Source organism: Ictidomys tridecemlineatus, chromosome 10 (assembly GCF_052094955.1).
Source record: "Ictidomys tridecemlineatus isolate mIctTri1 chromosome 10, mIctTri1.hap1, whole genome shotgun sequence".
Taxonomy (NCBI): domain Eukaryota; kingdom Metazoa; phylum Chordata; class Mammalia; order Rodentia; family Sciuridae; genus Ictidomys; species Ictidomys tridecemlineatus.
This window is the reverse complement of record NC_135486.1, coordinates 7404862-7424421: the sequence shown is the minus strand read 5'-3', so window position 1 is coordinate 7424421 and position 19560 is coordinate 7404862. Positions and strand designations below refer to the sequence as shown.

General features: G+C 47.6%; 1 protein-coding gene across 2 annotated transcripts in view; it reads left to right on the top strand.

Moving 5' to 3' along the window:
* Slc9c2 (solute carrier family 9 member C2 (putative)) overlaps positions 1 to 18950 on the top strand; it is a 55076-nt gene extending 36126 nt beyond the window's left edge. For both annotated transcript variants that reach the window (XM_078022322.1, XM_021722653.3), the window contains 10 exons: positions 3172 to 3223; positions 5286 to 5434; positions 7323 to 7448; positions 8384 to 8482; positions 9988 to 10155; positions 11117 to 11248; positions 12456 to 12641; positions 14424 to 14508; positions 16708 to 16763; positions 18367 to 18950. In XM_078022322.1, the coding sequence (XP_077878448.1) occupies positions 3172 to 3223; positions 5286 to 5434; positions 7323 to 7448; positions 8384 to 8482; positions 9988 to 10155; positions 11117 to 11248; positions 12456 to 12641; positions 14424 to 14508; positions 16708 to 16763; positions 18367 to 18402 (1089 nt within the window). In that variant the 3' untranslated portion in view covers positions 18403 to 18950. The remainder of the gene's footprint in view (positions 1 to 3171; positions 3224 to 5285; positions 5435 to 7322; positions 7449 to 8383; positions 8483 to 9987; positions 10156 to 11116; positions 11249 to 12455; positions 12642 to 14423; positions 14509 to 16707; positions 16764 to 18366) is intronic.
* The last annotated feature ends 610 nt before the right edge of the window (positions 18951 to 19560 follow it).

Sequence of the window (19560 nt, the reverse complement as noted above, 5' to 3'; positions counted from 1 at the left end):
AAATTTTTAAAAAGTCAATAAGTGGATGGCATCATATTAAAAACTTCTTAACAGCAAAGGATACAAGAGTGTGAAGAGAGAGCCTACAGAGTGGGAGAACATCTTTGCCCTGCTCCTCAGATTGGGCATTAAAATCCAGAACAGACAAAGAATTCTTTGACCGGTATTTAATCCACTCTTTGAAGTCAGGAGGGCTGTGAAACTCAAGGTAAGTCCTGCTGCCTGTTCTTTCAGATTTACACATCTGTCAGATTAGCGTTCCCTTCTGCTTCTCTTGGGGGGGGGGTCTTTTTAGGGATCAGCTTTTTCTTGATGATGTGATCTGGGATATGGGATTGTGGTGAAGTGTTGGGTGTATGTCTAAGAGGGTTTCAGAGTGTAGTTTCCCTGCGACTTGTTTTTGGCAGGGTGGGGAATAGTGTGCTCTGACACGGGACATACTTCCTCTGTAGGTCTCACAAGAGTAAAGTATATGGGACACACCCCGTGTGACTACTCTTCTTGTCTGGTCAACACTGGTGTTCTAAAAGGGTTGGGGAGTGACCTATGCCAAGGTCCCTACCTGTGTGGTGTCCATGATCTTTGTCTGTTTCTCTCTCTGTCACTTGTAGGAACAGGAGCGGGTCTCCAGGCCCCCAGCCATGCCTACCTGGGGCTTGGTTGTAGGCTGGGGTTTTTATCTACCCCCTTGTTTGTGTTGAGTACTCACTGAGGTCAAGTGAGGTTGGGCTGTGGGCCGAGCAGGGAGTCCCGTCTCTGGGCTGGGGCCCTCATTTTATCACAGAAAAGGTGAAATGAACCACAGCAACAGCAAGAAGCAGCAGTGAGCCAGATAAGCAGCAAACCAGGTGTCATGTGGGCCACCACAACACCCACAGCCACACGGGGATGGTGGGGACAGAAATCATCTAAGCCAAACAGTTTAAGAGACGGTAAAAATGTAGTTAATTAAGGAAAAGAAAATGGGAAGAAGAAGGAAAAAGAGGAGTTAGAGTTTTCAAAAAAGCAAAAAGAGAGCCGAAGAAAGGTATAAAGACCATAAAGAAAGAAAAGATAAAATAAAAGCTAAAACAAGGAGCTGGGATTGTGGCTCAGTGGCAGAGCACTCACCTAGCATGCGTGGGGACCTGGGTTCAATCCTCAGCACCACATAAAAATAAATGAATGGAATAAAGGTATTCTGTCCAACTACAACTAAAAAATATTTTTTAAAAAAGCTAAAACAAAATAAAAAGAAAGTAAGAGAATTTGAAGAAGACAAAGAGTAATCCAAACCCCAAACTATCAAAACAAATCAAAAACAAAAATCCTCAAATTCAAACAAAACAGAACAAGGATAAAAATATAAATAAATAAAAACAAAGAAAAACTATATGAACCAATCAACAATATATATATATATATATATATATATATATATATATATATATATGTATATAAAACAACCTGATGAAAATGGAAGGATCGTCTCTGCTGATGGCTGAAACCGGACTGCAGCGGCGTTCACTCCTGTGCCAATCTGCACTGTTCCCAAGTCCTCTTGGGCACACACCCCTTAGAGGGAGCAGGGACTGGGGGTCCTTCCTCCTCTGCTGCTGCTCACCAGACTGACTGCGGTGGCCTGGGATTGAAGCTGGCTGACATGACGTTCAGCTCCTGCAGGAGGACAGGGATGGCAAGTGTCCCGCGCTGGAGTTGACACGCACTTCCAGGACAGCAAGTGCTGGGGGCTGACGCCAAGCTCTGAACGGGCTGCTCCGTTAGCCAGGTTTCCTGCAGACAGTGTGGATGGACACGCTCTGAGAGGCCAGCGCTAGGCCTTCCTGGGCATCAGTGCCTTGGGCGCCTCACACCCAGAAGGTGAGAGTGGCCCCCCCGAGACCCGTCCCCAGTCCTCAGAGGTGGTCACATGCACCTCTTCAGTTCCCACCTCGGCTGCTCACCTGAGCCTCCAGATTCAGAGGGAAAATGATCTGCACTCCTGCTCCCATCTGCCACCTCCCCCTCACTGCATTGGGTTTTCTCTGTGCCCTTTGGACCCTGGGGCCACCCTGGCCCCACAGCGGGCCCTGGCCAGGACGGGGTGGCCGTGTTTGCTGAGATCTCCAGTGGGGCTGTTCTTCCACGTGGAGCCTCGGAGAAGCTGGAACAGCCCTCCTCTGCCTCTTGGCTTGTCACTTCATTAAAAAAATTAACACGATGTTCTCTTGAACCCCTTTGTTTAAAATTTTTGTTTCCTGTGTCAATTCTACTTCTTGGTGTTCATTCTCCTATGGGTTGTTTTTGGGGTTTTTGTCCTGTTTTCTTCCCTCTAGTGCTTGGTGATTTGGGTTCTCTTTTCGTATGTGTTGATGAGGGTCTAAACTGAATAGTGTCAATAATTGAACTGTATCAATGGTTTTCTCAGCTCACATGAAACTCTGGATTTTAAACCCCACAATGAACTTAAAGCCTAATGACTAAAGCCCTGGAAGGGGTGACTGGGTGCGTGGCTTGGAGGCCCGTGGTCTGTGGGAGGTGTGTGCTGGCAGTGGTCACCTCTGGCTCTCAGCCCCGGAAACTGAGGCTGATTCCTCACTGAGGTGGGCAGAGGGAAACAGGCTGAGAAGTTACCCGCGTTTACTGTATCAGACGTTAATGTGCATCGGAATTGTGTGTTGTGGATTACTTTGTAGAATGCAGAAGAAAATTAAAAGAGCTACTGAAAAGCCAGTTTGGTGTGTGTTAGGAAGAGCACAGAGGATGGGGGGGGGGAAGCTATGTCTTTAGTTAGGTACAGAGTTTCCTGTAGGAAATGTGAACTAATGGGCACTGTTTCTTCTCATTATGACTCTTGTTCTTGTGCTGCCGACAGACTGGCTCTCCAAATAGCTTCTCAGCACATCTCCAAATTGGGCTCTGCTGGTGAGAACTCTCCTTGGTGCACGGTGGACTGTTTTGAGATCTCTCAGGCACAGTAGCTATGCAAAGTGCTGACTGCACAACATCCTCTGCAATTTAAATCTCAGCCCAAAGAAGATAGCAGAATTGACCGGAGGGGGACAAAGAGCTGAAGATCTCTCCTGAACCAAAGGAAGAGCGATTTCCTAGGCCATGCTGCTGCTTATCAGAATTTAAATCTGGAAATGCTTGTTGTAACAAGAAATGTCTGTTTTTCTTAATTTCTTACAGAAATTATATGAAATTCTGGAAACCAACAAAAGAGAAGCTATCAAAGAGCTAGGTAAGTAGTTGCAGTCTCTGAGAAATCGGACCTTCTGGTCCCATGATTTAACCCAAAGTAAGCTGGGCTCATGATTTTACCCACTGGCTCACTCCTTCAGGCAGCCAGCATTTACTGAGCACACCCAGGAAAGCAAAGATGGTAGACCTGGATCCTTGGGAGAGGACAGGACCTGGCGCAGCATCCACACATGCTGGTAGATGTGGAAGAAAGGGGGGTCCTGTGGTCCTGGGGGCATATAGAAGAAAGAAGGGGATGAGTGTGGAAGTGTTTTGAAGGGGCAAGGTCAGAATCCTGAAGATTGTAAGAAAAAGACACGTGACGGTTACCTGGGACCCAAGATTGCTTTATTATTATTATTATTATTATTATTTTCTTCAGGGATGCTCCAGTGTTGTGGAAAACCAACTGGTCAAGAAATAGCAAGCAGCACTTGGAGAGGAGGACAATTCCAAATTTTATTTTAGGCTGGGGGTGGGGGGCAGAGGAGATCAGATTCCAAATTCTGAGTGCCTATTCCCCCACATTTACAGGCTCTCTAGTGTCATAAATTTTCTAATCTGAACAATACACAGTTGTTAACTGGTTTCAAGTGGGAAGCGTAGGATGTGATAAGAGGAAGAACTGACTTCTTTTACTATGGCCTTGGTAAATCTTTAGCCTGGGGCTGAGAGCTTTCATAGGGGCATTTACACTTCAAAGGAAAGTAGTTAGATCCTAGGGGAAACTCATTTACAATCCAAAAGGTAGGAGTGGGCCAGGCTACGTCTCACTTTTCCTACAGGAAATTCCTTATCTAACCTGAAGACCCGCTGCCTAGAAAGGGAGGGGAACTCTCTTTTCCAGGCACTAATTCTCAGGACAGTGTCCTTGGTTTTTGCATCCAGGCTTGGTGGCTTGCAGGGGAGGTTATTTTTGAGCATGCACAGTGACTCGTGTTTCCTCGAAGAAGACAGTGGGAACTCAAGGGTCTCACGCTGGACGTCTTGGGTCTGTTTTCCTCATGTGGGGGCACAGCCAGGCTCTCAGCTGGTGCAAAATCATCTGGTAGAGGCTGGCATAGGGTGCCCCTTAATACATGGGAGCTGTCAGTAAAGACAAGGTTGTATGCCTGACTCCACTGTAAATGCTACCTGGGTTTATGGGAATCAAGCTTTCTGATTCTAACTGAGAAGCACACGGTCTAATAAATGAAAGTGTGAGTCTGGAGACGAGAGGTCAGAATATTTTGGCACTGTTTCTGAAAATCCAACACCACTCTTGCCATTTATATATCAGCAGATTTTTAATTTTGAACTTTTAAAGAATAGAGGTTTAGGAATGGCTGCTTCGTGTTAGGTTTTAGATCAGTACAGAATCTTACAAAGGTTTCTTGACTCAGTTGCATAAAAGGGAGTGTCTGTTTCCATGGAGTTAGTGCCCCTGCTTATTGCCTGCTTACTGGGTCAGGAGCTTACTGGGTCAACAAACGCTGGGCTCATCATTTTACAGAGGAGGCGAAGGAGGAGGAGAGAGGTTAACTTGCCTAAGGCCCCATGGCCAGGGGGTGATGAGCTCATTTTCCTGCTCTGGTACCTGACCCTCAAGCCTAACTTCATTTTATTGGTCGTCTCTTTTCAATGAAAAGATGTGTGAGAACCTTCTGTGCACCAGGCCTTGGGCTCAGTGATAGAGTTACAGAGCAGCAGCCAGGGACATTTTACCCCGGCTCACGTTCTAGTCCATGACTCCTCACGCTTATTAAAGCAGAAAGAATATGCAGCTTGATCTCAGAAAGACCCACGGCCAAAGCCTGGGCCTCTTTGAGTCTTTCATTTTTTCACCCAGCCAAAAAAAAAAAAAAAATCACGCAGCGTGGAGGTTGAGAGAGTCAGTAAAGACAACACTGAACCGTGAGGAGTCTCCTAATGGAGACGTGGGAGACGCCCGCGTTAGGCAGAGAGGTGCTTTCCTCTGAGCGGGTGGGCAGCCCTACGGGCTCTGTGTGGAGCTGGAGTGAGGACATGTGGGAATCCTGGAAACTGAGTGGAATGCCCCTGAGGGTACTGCACACTGTCCCCAGGACTCATAGAGCATGAAGGCCGTGATGTTGTCATTGCTTTGAAGACTAAGCAGGCGATCCGGAACGTGGTCGCTAAAGCTCTGAAGAATCTCACCTTCCTCAGGTCGAGGGGCATCATCGACGAACACGAGGGCATCGAGTTGAATAAGGTAACGAAGCAGTTTCCACGTTGCCTGATTCTGTGGGCCCGGAACCCCACCCGCATGATGACTTTCGCAGGAAGTAATAAGTGAGGCAGATCGGGGAAAAGAGTGTTCACGGGCAGGTCCCACCTCTGGCATTGCCTGTGGCTTGGTTGCTTCCCGTGCACAGGATGCCAGTTCTACCTCTTGCACCCCATTAGTCAAAGCTGCTTAGATGCAAGTATCAGAAACCAGCTGGAGTGAGGCTTAATAAGGAAGTAGGGCTGGTGGGTTGATTCAAAGGACACGGAGCATCTCACGGAGCCCACAGTAGCCCGGCTGTGTGGCCAGGCTTCCGGAAGGACATGCCTAAAACCCGGAGGCCTTTCCAGAGTCCCCGTTTCCTTTGGGGGTCGCCCTCTGTGGCGCCCTCCTCTGGCTCCGCTCTAGACTCACTAGATTTCTCCATCAACTGGTGGAGTCTGTTTGTCCTGGTCCCACTGACGTGGCACTGGAGGTGGCAGCCACCTGATAGTGCATGGCAGGGAGGGGACCAACCTGTGTGTCTGTGTGTCAGTGGGGGTCGGAGGACGCAGCTCCGAGAGGAGGAGCAGGAAGGTGGCCTGACCGGTCAGCTACCAAAAATGTGAGGAGCTGTGTCCTACACGTACCAGGCAACGGGGGCTCTGGCCTGTGTGTGCTGCTCACGGGGCTCACGGAGCCTGTCCCTGGTGACACATGCTGTTCCTCGTCTCGGCAGCGCCCAGCCACGGACACCTGCTTTGTGCTTCGGTCACTCGCTGACTCGGTCCCCTCTGGGTGGTCTCAGGGAAGACATGACGCAGGCCAGGCTTTTTCCTTCAGGGCTCTACCTCTTTAGCTTCTGTAATGTCCAGGGAAGGACCAGATGGACAGTCCATTTCCCCTGAATGCCTGCCTGAGGGAAGAAAGGGCCCCTTGGTAGTAGTCCTCTCCCTTTTGTGTTTTATATTCTACTTTTAAAATTAGCCCTTTTGAAGTTTGTATAAGACAAGTGGATGCTTGATGCCATTAATATAAAGAAACGATACCTCTTAATTAACAATACCATTAATTAATATAAAGAAACGATACCTCTTATGAGCAGAGAGACTTATTTTCCCTGTAAGTTTGTTTAGAAAGTTGCTGGAGGAGTCTGTCCCTAACAGCCACCTCTTGAATGCCTACTGATTGGCTAACTGTCAGCACCTCTCCCAGGCCATAGGACATGGGAGGAGATTCAATGCGATTGAGTGAATCCATGTTGGAGACCTACTAGGTGCTCGGGGACCCCAGTGGGGATACAACACTGACCCCAAGGTCCACGGTTCTTTGTTTTTCATTCAGTCATTTATTCATCCAACCAACGGCAGTTGAATAATAGGAGGGGTGAGACAGAAAGGAAGAGAGAACAGCACTACAGGGTAGCGAGTCCCATGGTGGAGACACGGAGGCAGTGCCCGGGAAGAAGGGTGATGACCTGATTTTTCTCTCACTGGAAAAGAGAAGGATTCTCAGAGGCCACAGGCTAGGACTCTGTGCTCCTAGTTAGAAGGCTCAGAGATGCTGACTGTACACACCAACGAAACACAGGGAGGCCGTGGAGCAATCGAGTGCGGGATTTAGGACATCTGCGTTAAGATAAGCTGGGGCACCATGTTCAGTGGGTTAGGAAGATGGCAGGTTCCATCTGAGTTCATACATGAGTGGCGATCACTAGGGCAGGAGGGGACAAGCAAATGGGCTCCCGCGAGAGGAGCTTTGAGCTAACTCAAGGTCAAACCTGCACAGGAGTAATTTATGTGGAGTCCTAGGGTTGGATTTTTTTTTTTTTTAATGTACAGCCCGTTTTCTGTGACAGTACCTGATCATCATCATTTTGGTTGGTTGCTTTTAGGTACTTCTTATGAAAATAAAAGCACTGAATCATTTTCCAATGGCAATCCCACCCCCTACTCCTGACAAGTACCTTCATAATATCATCTGGATGGAAAATAAAGATGTCCTCATTGAGTTCTTCAAGGTAAAGCTTCTGTCTGGCTCGGGTTTGATGTAAATGTTAAATATTTCCGCCATTTTTTGTACCACCTAATGTACAGAAAAGCACATCCAAAGGGAAATCCTATACTGGCCAATCCGAGGAGAAGCAGCTTGTGGGACTAGAGGGCAAAGACGGGCCATCTGTGTTTCCTGAGTATTATCAATGGCATTCTATTTTGTTACCTAGAGTGCTGGACTTCCAGATGCGAATTCTGGAAGAAACCTATTTTTATTTTACATTTAAATGACTGTAGAGGCCAGGCAGATAATATGAAGGTAAAACCAAGGGGGTGGAATGCAGTAGGGAACAGTGAGGACTGTGGCGCTTTCCAGAGCTCATCCTCTTCCTACAGGAATTTGGACCCTTTCAATAAACTGCTGTTGAATATCCTGGAATGCTTCTCTCGGGTTTCCATTTAGCTATCCCTTCATCTGTAAAGGTCTCACTGAGCAACCACGACGAGGTCCTGTGGCCTTTCTGCCCTGTTCCACGGTACCATGGTACCCTGCCTCTGTCTCCTTTGACATAATCCCCACACCCATTGGCATCTACCCAACCTAACCAAAGACCTTCCGGCCGCAGGGAATGTGTTTATGTTACCATGATAGCCCAAGCCCCAAATGAAGGCTAAAAAAATGTTTTTCTTCATTAATTTACTAATCCATCCCATAAAGCATTTATTGAGTGCTTATGTCATTTGTTATGTTAGGTCCTGATCACAAAGTCTATCGTTTGTTTGCTTATCTCTTTATCTCTAAAATAAAGACATAGTTATTAAGAAACCAAGAATACAGTTTGTATTTTTATGTTAAACTTAAGAACAACTCTGACTTTAGAACTTTACTTCTTTCTAGAAAAGTAGACTATAAACATTTTTTGTTGACTTTTTCTCTCTCTTGTTTTTTCTTTTCTTTCAGGAAAGAACCAAACTTGCCTATTTTGATTACGGAGATGTCATTTGTAGAGAAGGGGAAATGCCGCAAGGAATCTACTTGATAATTTCAGGAATGGCAAGTGTAAGGAGCTGTTCATTCTTTTTCTCTTTAAAATATTTAGTTTTTTTAGTTGTAGTTGGACACAATAATCTTTATTTTTTATGTGGAGCTCAGGACGGAACCCAGGGCCTCATACGTGCAAGGCGAGCACTCCACCGCTGAGCCACAACCCCAGCCCCAGGAGCTCCTGATTCTTAAGACGTATTTTGAAATGTATAATTATAACAAAAGGAGAAACTTAGGAACTGAAAACTTCTCTTCCAAATGAGCCTTGTTGGCTGGGTGATGGCGGTGGCTGAGCTGATGTCACACTCTGCATCTGAGAGTGTGAGCTGTTTGACAAAGGGCCTCTCGTCCATGCCTGCTTCCCCTCAGCAGACCTGGGAGCAGGCGGTCACGTGGGGGACGTGCAGACAAGGAGATCAGGACTTAAGTCGCACACCTAACACAGGTGGGAGTTCAAGCCAGAGCCCCTGGAGCTCCAGTGTTTTACGTATCCGACCTTCTTCTAAATAGTTTGGTTCATTCATTCAACAAATATTTACCTGGTTACTACCGTGGAGCAGGTGCTGTCCACCCCAGGCACAGGATGGACAAGGCAAGCACCTCTGGCTTTACCAAGCTCTTTGCTGGTGGAGAAACAGAAGGAGAACAGAATAGAACATGCCCAGGTGCTGTGTCCTAATCCAAAATGCTTGCGACCTGAAGGGTTTTGGATTTTGGATTTTTTTTCAGATCTTGGAACATTTGAAAAGGCCATTATGTATCATGGAGATGAAACCTGCGTCTAGACATGAAGTCAGCTTATGTTTTGTGCACACCTTGCGCACCTAGGCTGAAGGTGGTTTTAGACAACACTTTTAATGCACCCGCGTTTTGACCGTGACATGTCCCGCCTCTTGAGTTCAGGTGTGGAATTTTTCGATTAAGGGTCATGTCAATGCTCCAAAAGAAGATTCAGATTTTGGATTTCAGATTTGTAGGTTAGGGATGCTCACCCGGTAGAATGTCAGAGGTGCTGGAGAAAAGAGGTTAGTTGTGATTTCAAAAGGTGGTTGGAAAGGTAGTATGTTATACCGTTTAAACCTTATAAGAATCCTATTTTTCTTTCCTTTCCTTTGGGGGAGTAGGTGGGTACCGGGCATTGAACTCAGGGGCACTCAACCACTGAGCCAAATCCCCATTTTTTAATTAATTTAATTTTAAAATTATTTTTTAATTTAGAGATGGGGTCTCACTGAGTTGCTTAGTACCTCGCTTTTGCTAAGGCTGGCTTTGAACTCACCATCCTCCTGCCTCAGCCTCCTGAGCCGCTGGGATCACAGGTGTGCACCTCTGCACTTCGATTCTTTTCTTTTTTAACATGAGAAGAATCTCTGCTCTGTGAGGTTGAGATGTGAAAGGAACCAGGACTTTTGTGAAGGCGAATTCTTCCTTCACTTTTGACTGATTCACAAAGAACCTTCGCCTTCCTTTGGACTAACCAAGGCTTATTAAAGGTGTTGATTTTCTGCTCTCCTTTGCAGCTACATAGCTCGTCTCCTACCTTTGGGATAGACAGTAGCCTGAAGCCTAATAAAGGGTCCAAAACCATGTTCACAGAGTACTGTACCAGCGGGGACGTGCTGGGGGAGCTGAGCTGCCTGCTGAAGCGCGAGATGGAATACACTGCCGTCTGCGAAACCACGCTACAGGTCAGGCCGTCGGTCTCCAGAGGGTGTCCCTCATCCTGGGGGCCCAGGAGTAGCTGCAAGAAGGCAGATTCTGAGCCTCCCCTGCCAGGCTGTATGGGGCCCTGCTGTGTCCTGGTTGTGGGTCTCCTTGGGTCTTGTTTCCACGTTTATTCGTTAGAGAGAAGGCCTGCCCCTTGCTGTTCTGAGGGGTGGGAAATGCAGATTGAGCTGGCACGAGTAGGTGCTCAGTAAATGGCGCCATTCAGAGAGCAGTGTTTCTGAAGAATTTTACTTTGCTTTAAAATGCCCTTTCTTCCATTTTTTTTTTTTACCTGCCAAATAAGAAGTGATCTGTTCATCAAAGGCCAGCCTGAGCCTCCAATAGGTGTGGAGAATTCAGATAGCGAGGAGCCAGAGCACCTGCCACTGTGAGCTTCCCATCTACGGGGGCTGTTAGGTGCAGCAGAGCGGGATCTGGTCTTAGGGGTGTGAGGAGCAGAAGGGAATATTGCCTTGTAAACTTGATACCACTTCCCTTCTGGAAGCGGGCAGAGGCATGAATTTAGTCACAGGGCTGAATGATTTCTTTCCATCCCTTGACTTGAATTCTGGAATGTGATCTTCATGCAGGTGAACATGTGCTGGGAATGAGTTGGTAAAATCGAATTTACCAGCTGTGACATTCAGATAAGTTCACAGGACTTCAGTTCCCACATCTTAGACTCATGAACCATATTCTTCTATGTATCCATCGAGGGGCATGTCCCTGCTCTGTTAGTAAGTCTGGATCTTTAATTCAGCCATATAATTTATCATTTTGTACATGGCCAATGACTTTTCACATCACAGACATTTTTAAATGGCAGCGTATCCCAGTCGTGTGAGTTGACAGGGAGTTTTTCTGAGAAGATGGAGATTAAGTCCGGGGGTGTCTTGTTGGACGGTGCTCTTGTAGCTTAGCTTCGAGTCCGTGTTGTTTCAGGCCTTCTTCATCTCCCTGGAGGACCTGTATGAAGGCTTCGATGTCTTCTGGCCATCCCTGGAATATAAAATCTGGCTGAAGCTGGCTCTCAACACTGCCTCTCAGTACTTTGAATCGAGTCTCGCTGATGAGGTAAGCTGCATGGTTGAATGTGGACAAATTTTTAGGTACTGCAGCTCTCACAAAATGCATTTCATGGTGTCCAAAGACAGAAGGCAGGTTGTGTCTCATCTCCCACAGTGGGATTGCTAGCAGTGGAACCACTCTCTTCCTCAGTACTCCTGTCACGGTGAGTTCTCTCAGGCCACCTGCAGTCCTTCCTTCCAGAAGGACAGTCGGTTCAGAAGGTGTGAAAAGGGTACATACATCCCTTGGCCAAGGGCACCATGAACTGGCCAGAGTTAATGAACACTTGTCCGGTACTTTTTATTTTATTTAATTTTTAATTTTTTCTTTTAAAGAGAGAGTGAGGATTTTAATATTTAACATCTTTGTTTGTATGTGGTGCTGAGGATCGAACCTGGGCCGCACGCATGGCAGGCGAGCGCACTACCGCTTGAGCCACATCTCCAGCCCCTGTCCGGTACTTTTTAACTGGTTTCTCTACCTACGTTAACACAGACCTCCTGGCTTTTCAAATGTGTGTTGAGGTGACGAAACCTCTTCCATGAACTGTTCTTCCAAACAGCAGTAAGGTCAGAAGAACTTTTCTGTCTGCCAAGAGTTTCCCCGCAGCACCGAGATGGGTGTGACCGGTTAGGAACCGGGCAGCCTACCTGTCCCCACCTCCATCCTGTTTGGGGAAGAACTTTCTATCGAATTTCTTTGATCTGTTCTGATATAAATAAACCGGGTGCGGGCTCTGTTCTTTGTTAGAAGCTGTACCCGTCTGGTCAGCGTGGCCTGTCGCTGCCTCCACTCTGGACCTGTATTTCTGCACCCTGTGGTTATTTTGTAGTAGTACTTTTCTAGCTTTTATTCCTCAGCCAGCCCATCCTCCAGAGGGGAACCCTTTCCCTTGCCCTCACGGGCTGTGGGCGAGAATGAAGACTGGTTTTGGTGCAACTAGAAATCCAACAGGACACGGTTGGCCACCCGGCTGCAGCTGCTGGAGAGCTCCTAGGTCAGGGCTGGACAGCCACATCCCAGGACCCAAGACAAGAGACGAAGCCTTCTACTCTGGAGGGGTCGAGGCCATTCTGAAAGCTGAATAAATCTGTTGCTACCAGGGTCCCCAGCCTTCTGACACCCTCGAAGAACTCAGATCTGTGAATTCATTTTCTTCTTGATATCAGGTGTCAGCTCATATGATTGATGGAAAAATGTGATTTTATCATAGGACTTAAGATTTCAGAAGTGTGTGATGCTCAATCATGCTTACGTGGAGACTTTATCAAGCTACAACGAAATGACTATCGATAACGTGGCCATGAAGTTTGTCATCATCGTGTTCGGCAGCGTAATTGATAGCAAGACGGAGGAACCGTATTTGGCACCTTGCATCATTCCTAAAACCTGTGAGCAGGTAAGGGGTGCCACACCTCAAGAGCCAGTTGCTGTTCATGGTGCCCATAAGTGGCTTTAAAACCCAAATGATGATTAATTGTGTATTTCAAAATAGCTAGTAGAGAGGGTTTTAAAAGCTTCTAACATCAAGAAAGGACAAACATTTGAGGTCACGGATACGCCAGTTACCCTGATCTGACCATTTCACATTGTATGCGTGTATTGGAATGTCACACGGTAACCCCACAAACATGCATAATCATGATGTGTCAATCAAAAATTAAAAGATATATAAAGCTTTTAAAAAAGATGTTGAAAGACAATAAATTCAATAAATGAAATAAGAACAAACAAATAAACCTCAACCAACCTCAAAAAGAATTCCAACCTGGGAAGGCCCTGCAGTTCTCACGGGCCCTCAGCCCGGGGCCTCCGCAGCTCGTCCATGGCTGGAACCCGCCTGTTCTCTGCTGTGTGGGAGGATGGGCTCAGTGCGGCTTCGGCGTGTGCTCTGGGGTGTCCTCCCTGGCTGACCGAGGTGGTGGGGAGGGGCTGGACCCTTTGCTGTCCTGTCTGGGGTCTTGGGTGCCTCTTGAGAGTAGGCCCTGGGCCTCTGGCCTCGTCATTTGGTGCCTGTGTAGCTAAGGATGGGGAAAATGTGAACACTCAGGGCACCAGGGGCATAGGAAAGGTCGAAGCCACCTGCTGCTGGAGCCCTGGGGGGTGGGAGGGTGGGACCCACCACTGAGGAAGACCGGAGGCCGAGAGCTGACGTCTTCTTCATCTGGTAGTAAGTTTCTTCTCTTTGGGAGAGAACTTTTCTGTCTATTGAAACTATGAAAGGTCATTAATAATTTCGATAATTCAGAGGATCAAGGTAATTAAAAATATATATTTATAATAAAAATAGGATTAAAAAAATATATTTAAAAAAATATTTTTTCAGTACTGGGGGAATGGCCGCAGGGCCTCTTACAAGCTAGGCAAGTGCTTGTCACTGAGCCACAGTCTCAGTCCCCTCCCTTCAATTGGATTTTGAGCCAGGGTCTGGCTGAGTTGACCCGCTGGCCGCCAGCTTGCCATCCTGCTTCAGCCTCCGGAGTGGAGGGATCCCGGCTCACTCCGGGCCTGGCTTGAATGTTTGTAATGGAAAGTGGAAATCTCTCTAGCTTTTCGACAAAGGGTGGGAACAAGAGGCGGGGGGCATCTGCCTACCATCCTGTTTGTTAAGAGTCAGGTAAATTTGGATTTAAATCTTAACCCAGCCAGAAGGGTGGAGGGAAGCACAGGAAGTGCCTGACCCCTGACCCTGGGTTCCTCCTCAGGGTTAGGGTGGCGGCCATGTCCCCTGGCTAGGGTGAGGGTTGAAGAGATGGGACAACAGGCAGGTTTAGAGATGAGAGCTGCCGTTATGACTGGTCTGTGACTGGCGTCTGGAAGTCAGGTTTTGTGGCCTGTGGAGCCAGACCTCTCAGGGAGGGAGTCAGCCCTGGCATCCTGGGGAGGCTGGGCTTGAGCCCTGCTCTCACCGTAGCCTCAGTAAAAGCACCTCATTGTTGGCTGGGGATTCCAGGAAAGTTCCTCTCTGGTTTTTATAAGTACTCATAAAGACAATCAGCTGGTCTAAGACTTCTGGAAACTACGTCAAAGGAGATTCCCAGTTAAAGAGACAGAGGTTAGGATAGAGACCCAGCCCTAGGTTCTGGCCGATTCTTAGACTTTGGGGGGAAGTTGGGAAGCAGCCGACCTAGACTTCGAAGATGCTCTTTTGCATGATTTTGACTTTTTTTTTTCCCTTTAGATCCAGGGAACTGCAGATGTAAGCAAGCTGTTGGTCATCCAAGCATCTGAGCCGACCAAAAGTGATGGTAACACCAATGTCATGGGTAAGGGAGATCCTTTCCTGTGGTAGGAGCGTCGTGGTGAAGGGACGTGTAGAACTCATTCCATCCCCAGGAGGCAATTTGAGAGGGCTTCCTGTGGGTTTTCAGTAGGCCCAATCCTCGGGCCCACCCGGGTTGCTGCATTGTTTCAGGGAGATGCTGTAATCCTCCTCCTCCTCTCTCCCTCCATACTCTCAACAGGGGAGAGGGGCTTCTGGGCTGGGCTGGGGGCCTGCCCTGGTAGGCTGGAGCCACGGGGTGAAGCTGTGGGTGGTGGAGGACGCCGAGGGCAGACTCTCCCAGGTGGGCCCGGGAGTGGGGAAGGGGGTGCTCCTGGCAGCTGAAGGTAGTTTGGAACCCGACCCACACCCCTCGGGTTCTCTGGCCCACAGACTTGCGCGAGGTGCTCTTACCCCGTCACCCTGTATGTGCAGTCACTAGACGGCCATCAGCAGCACCTGCGTGGACCGTGCTGCTGAGGACCAGTAAGGCAGACTGTCCTGGGGAGAACTCTGGAAAGGTCTCCCCCACGCTCAGCACCTGCCTTACCAAGTCCCTGCCAGCACTCTCCCCGCTGCCCCAGCACGGACACAGAGCCACCCGTTCACACTCATTTTGTATTGGTTCACGTCAGTGATACACACACTAAGATTCACTTTGCCACAATTATACATACACGATATGCTCCAATTCAGTCCCCAGTACTTAGTCCCCCCACCACCCGCTCCCTTTCCCTACTCTGCTGATCTTTCTGTGGAAGTCATCCTCATTTGTAGCTCTGATCAGCACCATCCCAGTGTGTACAACTCGTGAGACCTGCTAAAGTAATAGAATGCAATTCTTAGGGAAACCCTCCAAATTAACAATTCACTGTCTTCAAATTGTGTGCAAAAAGTGAGATTTTATTAAAATGTTTATAGGTCGCTATGTCTCATTTGCCTAGTTCTTGTAAGATGCAGCCCTACTGCGAGCTGTGCACTAAGTTGGTGAGGAGGAGAGGCAGGCATTAAATAAGTCTTTGTCATTTTCCCTCAACAACAATTTGAACCTCAGGCACCCCTATGGCTCACATTCCACCCCTTGTTCTGGGGTCACAGGTAGCACTGTGTTGTAGGGAACCCCCTCTGCATCTGGGTCGACTGTCCAGGTTGGCCCTGAGATGACCGTTATTACCCTGTCCTGCCCTGCTGCTTCAGAGCCACTTAGGAACACGGTGGTCTGTGGCAAGGTGGCTGGGGACTCAGGGCTTACTATTGGCCCTCTTGGGGTACCCTGAGGGCGACTGAGTCGAATCAGAAAGCAGGGAACAGGCTCTGTGGTTCTTGGGCCTGAGGCCTCCTACTTCCACTAGGCCCTTTGGAATCTTTTTAATTTTTTTTTTTTTGGGGGGGGTACTGGGGATTGAATCCAGGGGCACTGGCCTACTGAGCCATATCCTCAGCTCTATTTTGTATTTTATTCAGAGAAAGGGTCTCACTGAGTTGCTTAGTGACTTGCCATTGCTGAGGCTGGCTTTGAACTCGTGATCCTTCTGCCTCAGCCTACGGAGCTACTGGGATCATAGGTGTGTGCCACTGTGCCTGGCTTGGAATCATTTTTATTCAAAGGGAAACACATTACTCTGTATTCCTTAGTGGGTTTGAGTGAAAAGTCCCACATGGTGAGCCTGTGAATGGGATCTAGCCAGTACACTGTGTCGGACCCACACACATATTTTCTTAAACATTTTAAAATTAGTTGCCACATGAAAACATGTAGAAAGAAGTTTTGCCTTTTTAAAATGCAGATTTTGAGTTTTTTTTTTTTTCCCTGCAATACGAGATCTGCCGACACTCAGCCCTCATTCCTGTGTGACAATTAGTGAGACAGAATACCAGCTGGCCTCTGTAGAGGGGACAGATGCTCCTCATCTGCTGCAGTCCACAATGCTCCCTCCTGCCTTTACCCAGCCCACTTCAGTGTTTGTGAGACCTACCTTATCATTGGGTTTTTGTCAGCCTGTGTGCTGGGCTTTTGCAAGCCTCTTACAAACCTCTGAGGGAAGAAAGTGAAGAGCCCATTTGGAAGGGAGAATGAAAGGGGTGAGGGAGGCTTATAGGAGAAAGCAGATCTATACTTTGAATATTCTTCTGTTGTCTTTACTCTTAAATTCCTAATGCATTTTTTTTTTCCTGTTCAATGCATTCACTTGGTTCACCTTAGTCAACACTGCTCTTCGAACGACCAAGAAGGAATACAACTGGAAGAGAAAAGATATGGTAATGAACTTGGCACTCTGAAAAGGTTTTTCTTTTTGCATTAAACTGCAGAGCAAAGGTGGATGTGAGGTCAAGGAGCAATATGCAGGTGTTGAGGAAAGAGGCCCCTTGCTGCAGCTCATTAATTTGGACAAATCGAGATAAAGCTCATTTGGATTACTTAAAAATTAAAATTATAGAGTATTTATGAAATAAGTAATTTTCCACCCAATTTCCCCTTCCTTGATATCTTCCCTTGGTATTAAGTTAAAAAGTGAGGCTCTGTGGGATCAGGGTGGAGCTGGGACACTAGTGTCAGGGTGCCCATGCTCCTCCTGCCTTTGGACTCTGCACTCTCGTGGATATAGGGCACTGGGCCAGGGTGTGTGGCTGCACACTGACCTTGGGCATCTGCCTGCGGTATCAGTTTTGCTGAAAGATCTTTTAACTCTTAGGTTATTTAAAGTGTTTTATATTAAAGTGGACATTATGGAGTAGGGTGGCGAACTTGCATGAATTTTTAAGGAAAACACCAAACATTTTTAAAATGGAAAGTCCTGTATTTTTGGCCCCCACATCTTTTTCTATGTTCCTCAGCAATCATGGCTAGTTTAGGAAAGACTGAGGAGTGCTGGAAACCAGGGCTAGAGCTGGGGAGGGAAGGGGACTTGTCACTATGGACCGGGACAGAGCAGAGACGAGTCTGGTGGGTGGGCGCTGCCCGAAATGCTATGGCTCTAGGGTCTCTGCTAGCCCCCCAGCAGAGCCCATCTGCCCGTGTTTGGGCAGAGTGGAGGCGCAGTAGCTCTGACGGGGCAGCAGGTGCTGGGCCAATGTAGAGTGGGGCCAGGTAGGCGACAGAGCTAAGCGTGGGCTTCAGGGGCCTTCAGTGCCCTACCTCCTGCCAGTCTCTAAGCCAGACGTCAGGTCACCCCAAATAAACATGCATCTGTCATGCAACTGCAGCTTTAAGAGCAGGCCTGTGGCCCACCCCATCCCCACCAGATAGCCACCTTAAGATCCTTCTAAGAAAAATTTTGGTCCTACTCCTGTCATTTCTGATCCTCAAGGTGGTTTGCAGTGTATTTGTTGGGGGAGGGAAAGGTGCATTGATGAGGGTCATGGTCAATAGTTTTTCAAACAAAGCAACTTGGTTCTTTCTATGCAGCCCTCCTGGGGCCATCCTCTCCTTTCTCTTTAAGGGACTGTATTTCACAGGTGGAAATCTAATTGAGAGCCAAGGAATTGAGCTCATCTGTTACTCTCTTTTCCAGGCCCAATTATTAAAAACAAAAATAAAAACCCAAAACTCTCATTTCACCAATGAATGAAACAAAGTTTCCAGTCTCTGCAGTCAACCATACAGTAAATGGAACTTAACTTTCATAACGTGCTTCTTTTCCTGAAGCCCACCTTTTGACAGACTGATAGAATCTCCTTCCAGTGCAGAGATGCACATGTAGTTAATTCCAATGCATTACTCAAAGTCAGGTGTTTTAAGGGGGAATGTTCCAGATATTAAAAAGGGAACTGTTCAGTAAGTTTTCTGGTTCCACTTAGCAGGTAAGACGTTTTCCCTGAAATGTTCATAGTCTAATATTTTACTTTTGACCTTCTTTTGTAGCAGGACACTAGGTACCAATTTCGAAAAGGGCATTGACACAAATGTGATGTGTGGAGTCGGGTTAAAGGCTGTGCTGCTGTCCTGGTTCGAGTGCTGTAGGATTACCTGACAAGGATTTTCTTAGAAACCGCTGAAACCCAGCTCACTGCTGGATCTCTTCTGTAAGCAGTGGATGGACCGCTGTAAAAACCGATTCTCAGTAGTCGTATAGTGTAGGTGACTTGTTCAGAATTCTTCAGGGTAATGTAAGGTACTTTAAAACTCATGGCCTACCAAATGACACCCTTCTTCTAGCCAAGAGTAAGTTATCAAATGTGTTGTACAATTAATGCATTACTGTCTAAGGCATTAAGACCTGCAAGTTTTATTTGTGAAATTACTATAATTAATGCTTCCTGATATTTTTCAAAGTCCAGTTACTCTCCCCTCCCCAGTCTGGGGAACACTGAAAAGTGGACCGTGATCCACAGTCTTGGTCACGAAAAGCAAAGTTGAGGAGTTAACATTCCTATGTTCCCAGTCCTGTTGGTTGTCACTTTTCATTTTATTTTTAAAAGTTAAATAAAGTTGCGTGTTGTGGTTGACTTTTTATGATGTTTTAGAATCATTCTCATCTCAGTGAGACTTTGAAGATCACATGACACCCAGGGAAGTCATAGCAAGGTGAGAATAGAAGGAAAGGAGAACCTTGCCTTTGGCGTCCCTGTGGGGGTGTGGGTGGGGCTGCTGGTGGGAAGTCCTGCAGGAGCACCACCCACAACCCACAGGGGGACAGGGCCGCTGCTGCTGCTGCTGCTGCTCCTGAAGAGCCTCCTCCTTCATCCCTGGCCTTTCCCTCTCCTGGCCACAAAGCACCTGTAACACCCGGCCTCCCCTTTGCTTCTCAGGAGGAGGGCAAAGCTCTGCCTTCTGTCAGGAAGGGACCCCTCCTGGCCAGACTGCCACGTGGCCAGAGCTGTCTCCGGGCTCATCCTGAGGTGACCTGGCACCTGACCTTGCTACCCTTAACACAGTCAGGTGCTCTTCTTCAGGTCTGGGAGGGCAGTGGGCACCGTAGTGCCCATGGGGCTCGGCATCACCATCACCGGGCTGTTAACAATGGAGCTGTGGCCATCTGAGGTGTCGGTCTCTGGGAATGGGCCCTGGGCTCAGCATTTTGATGGGCTCCTCAGACGCCTTAGTGCATACTGAAAC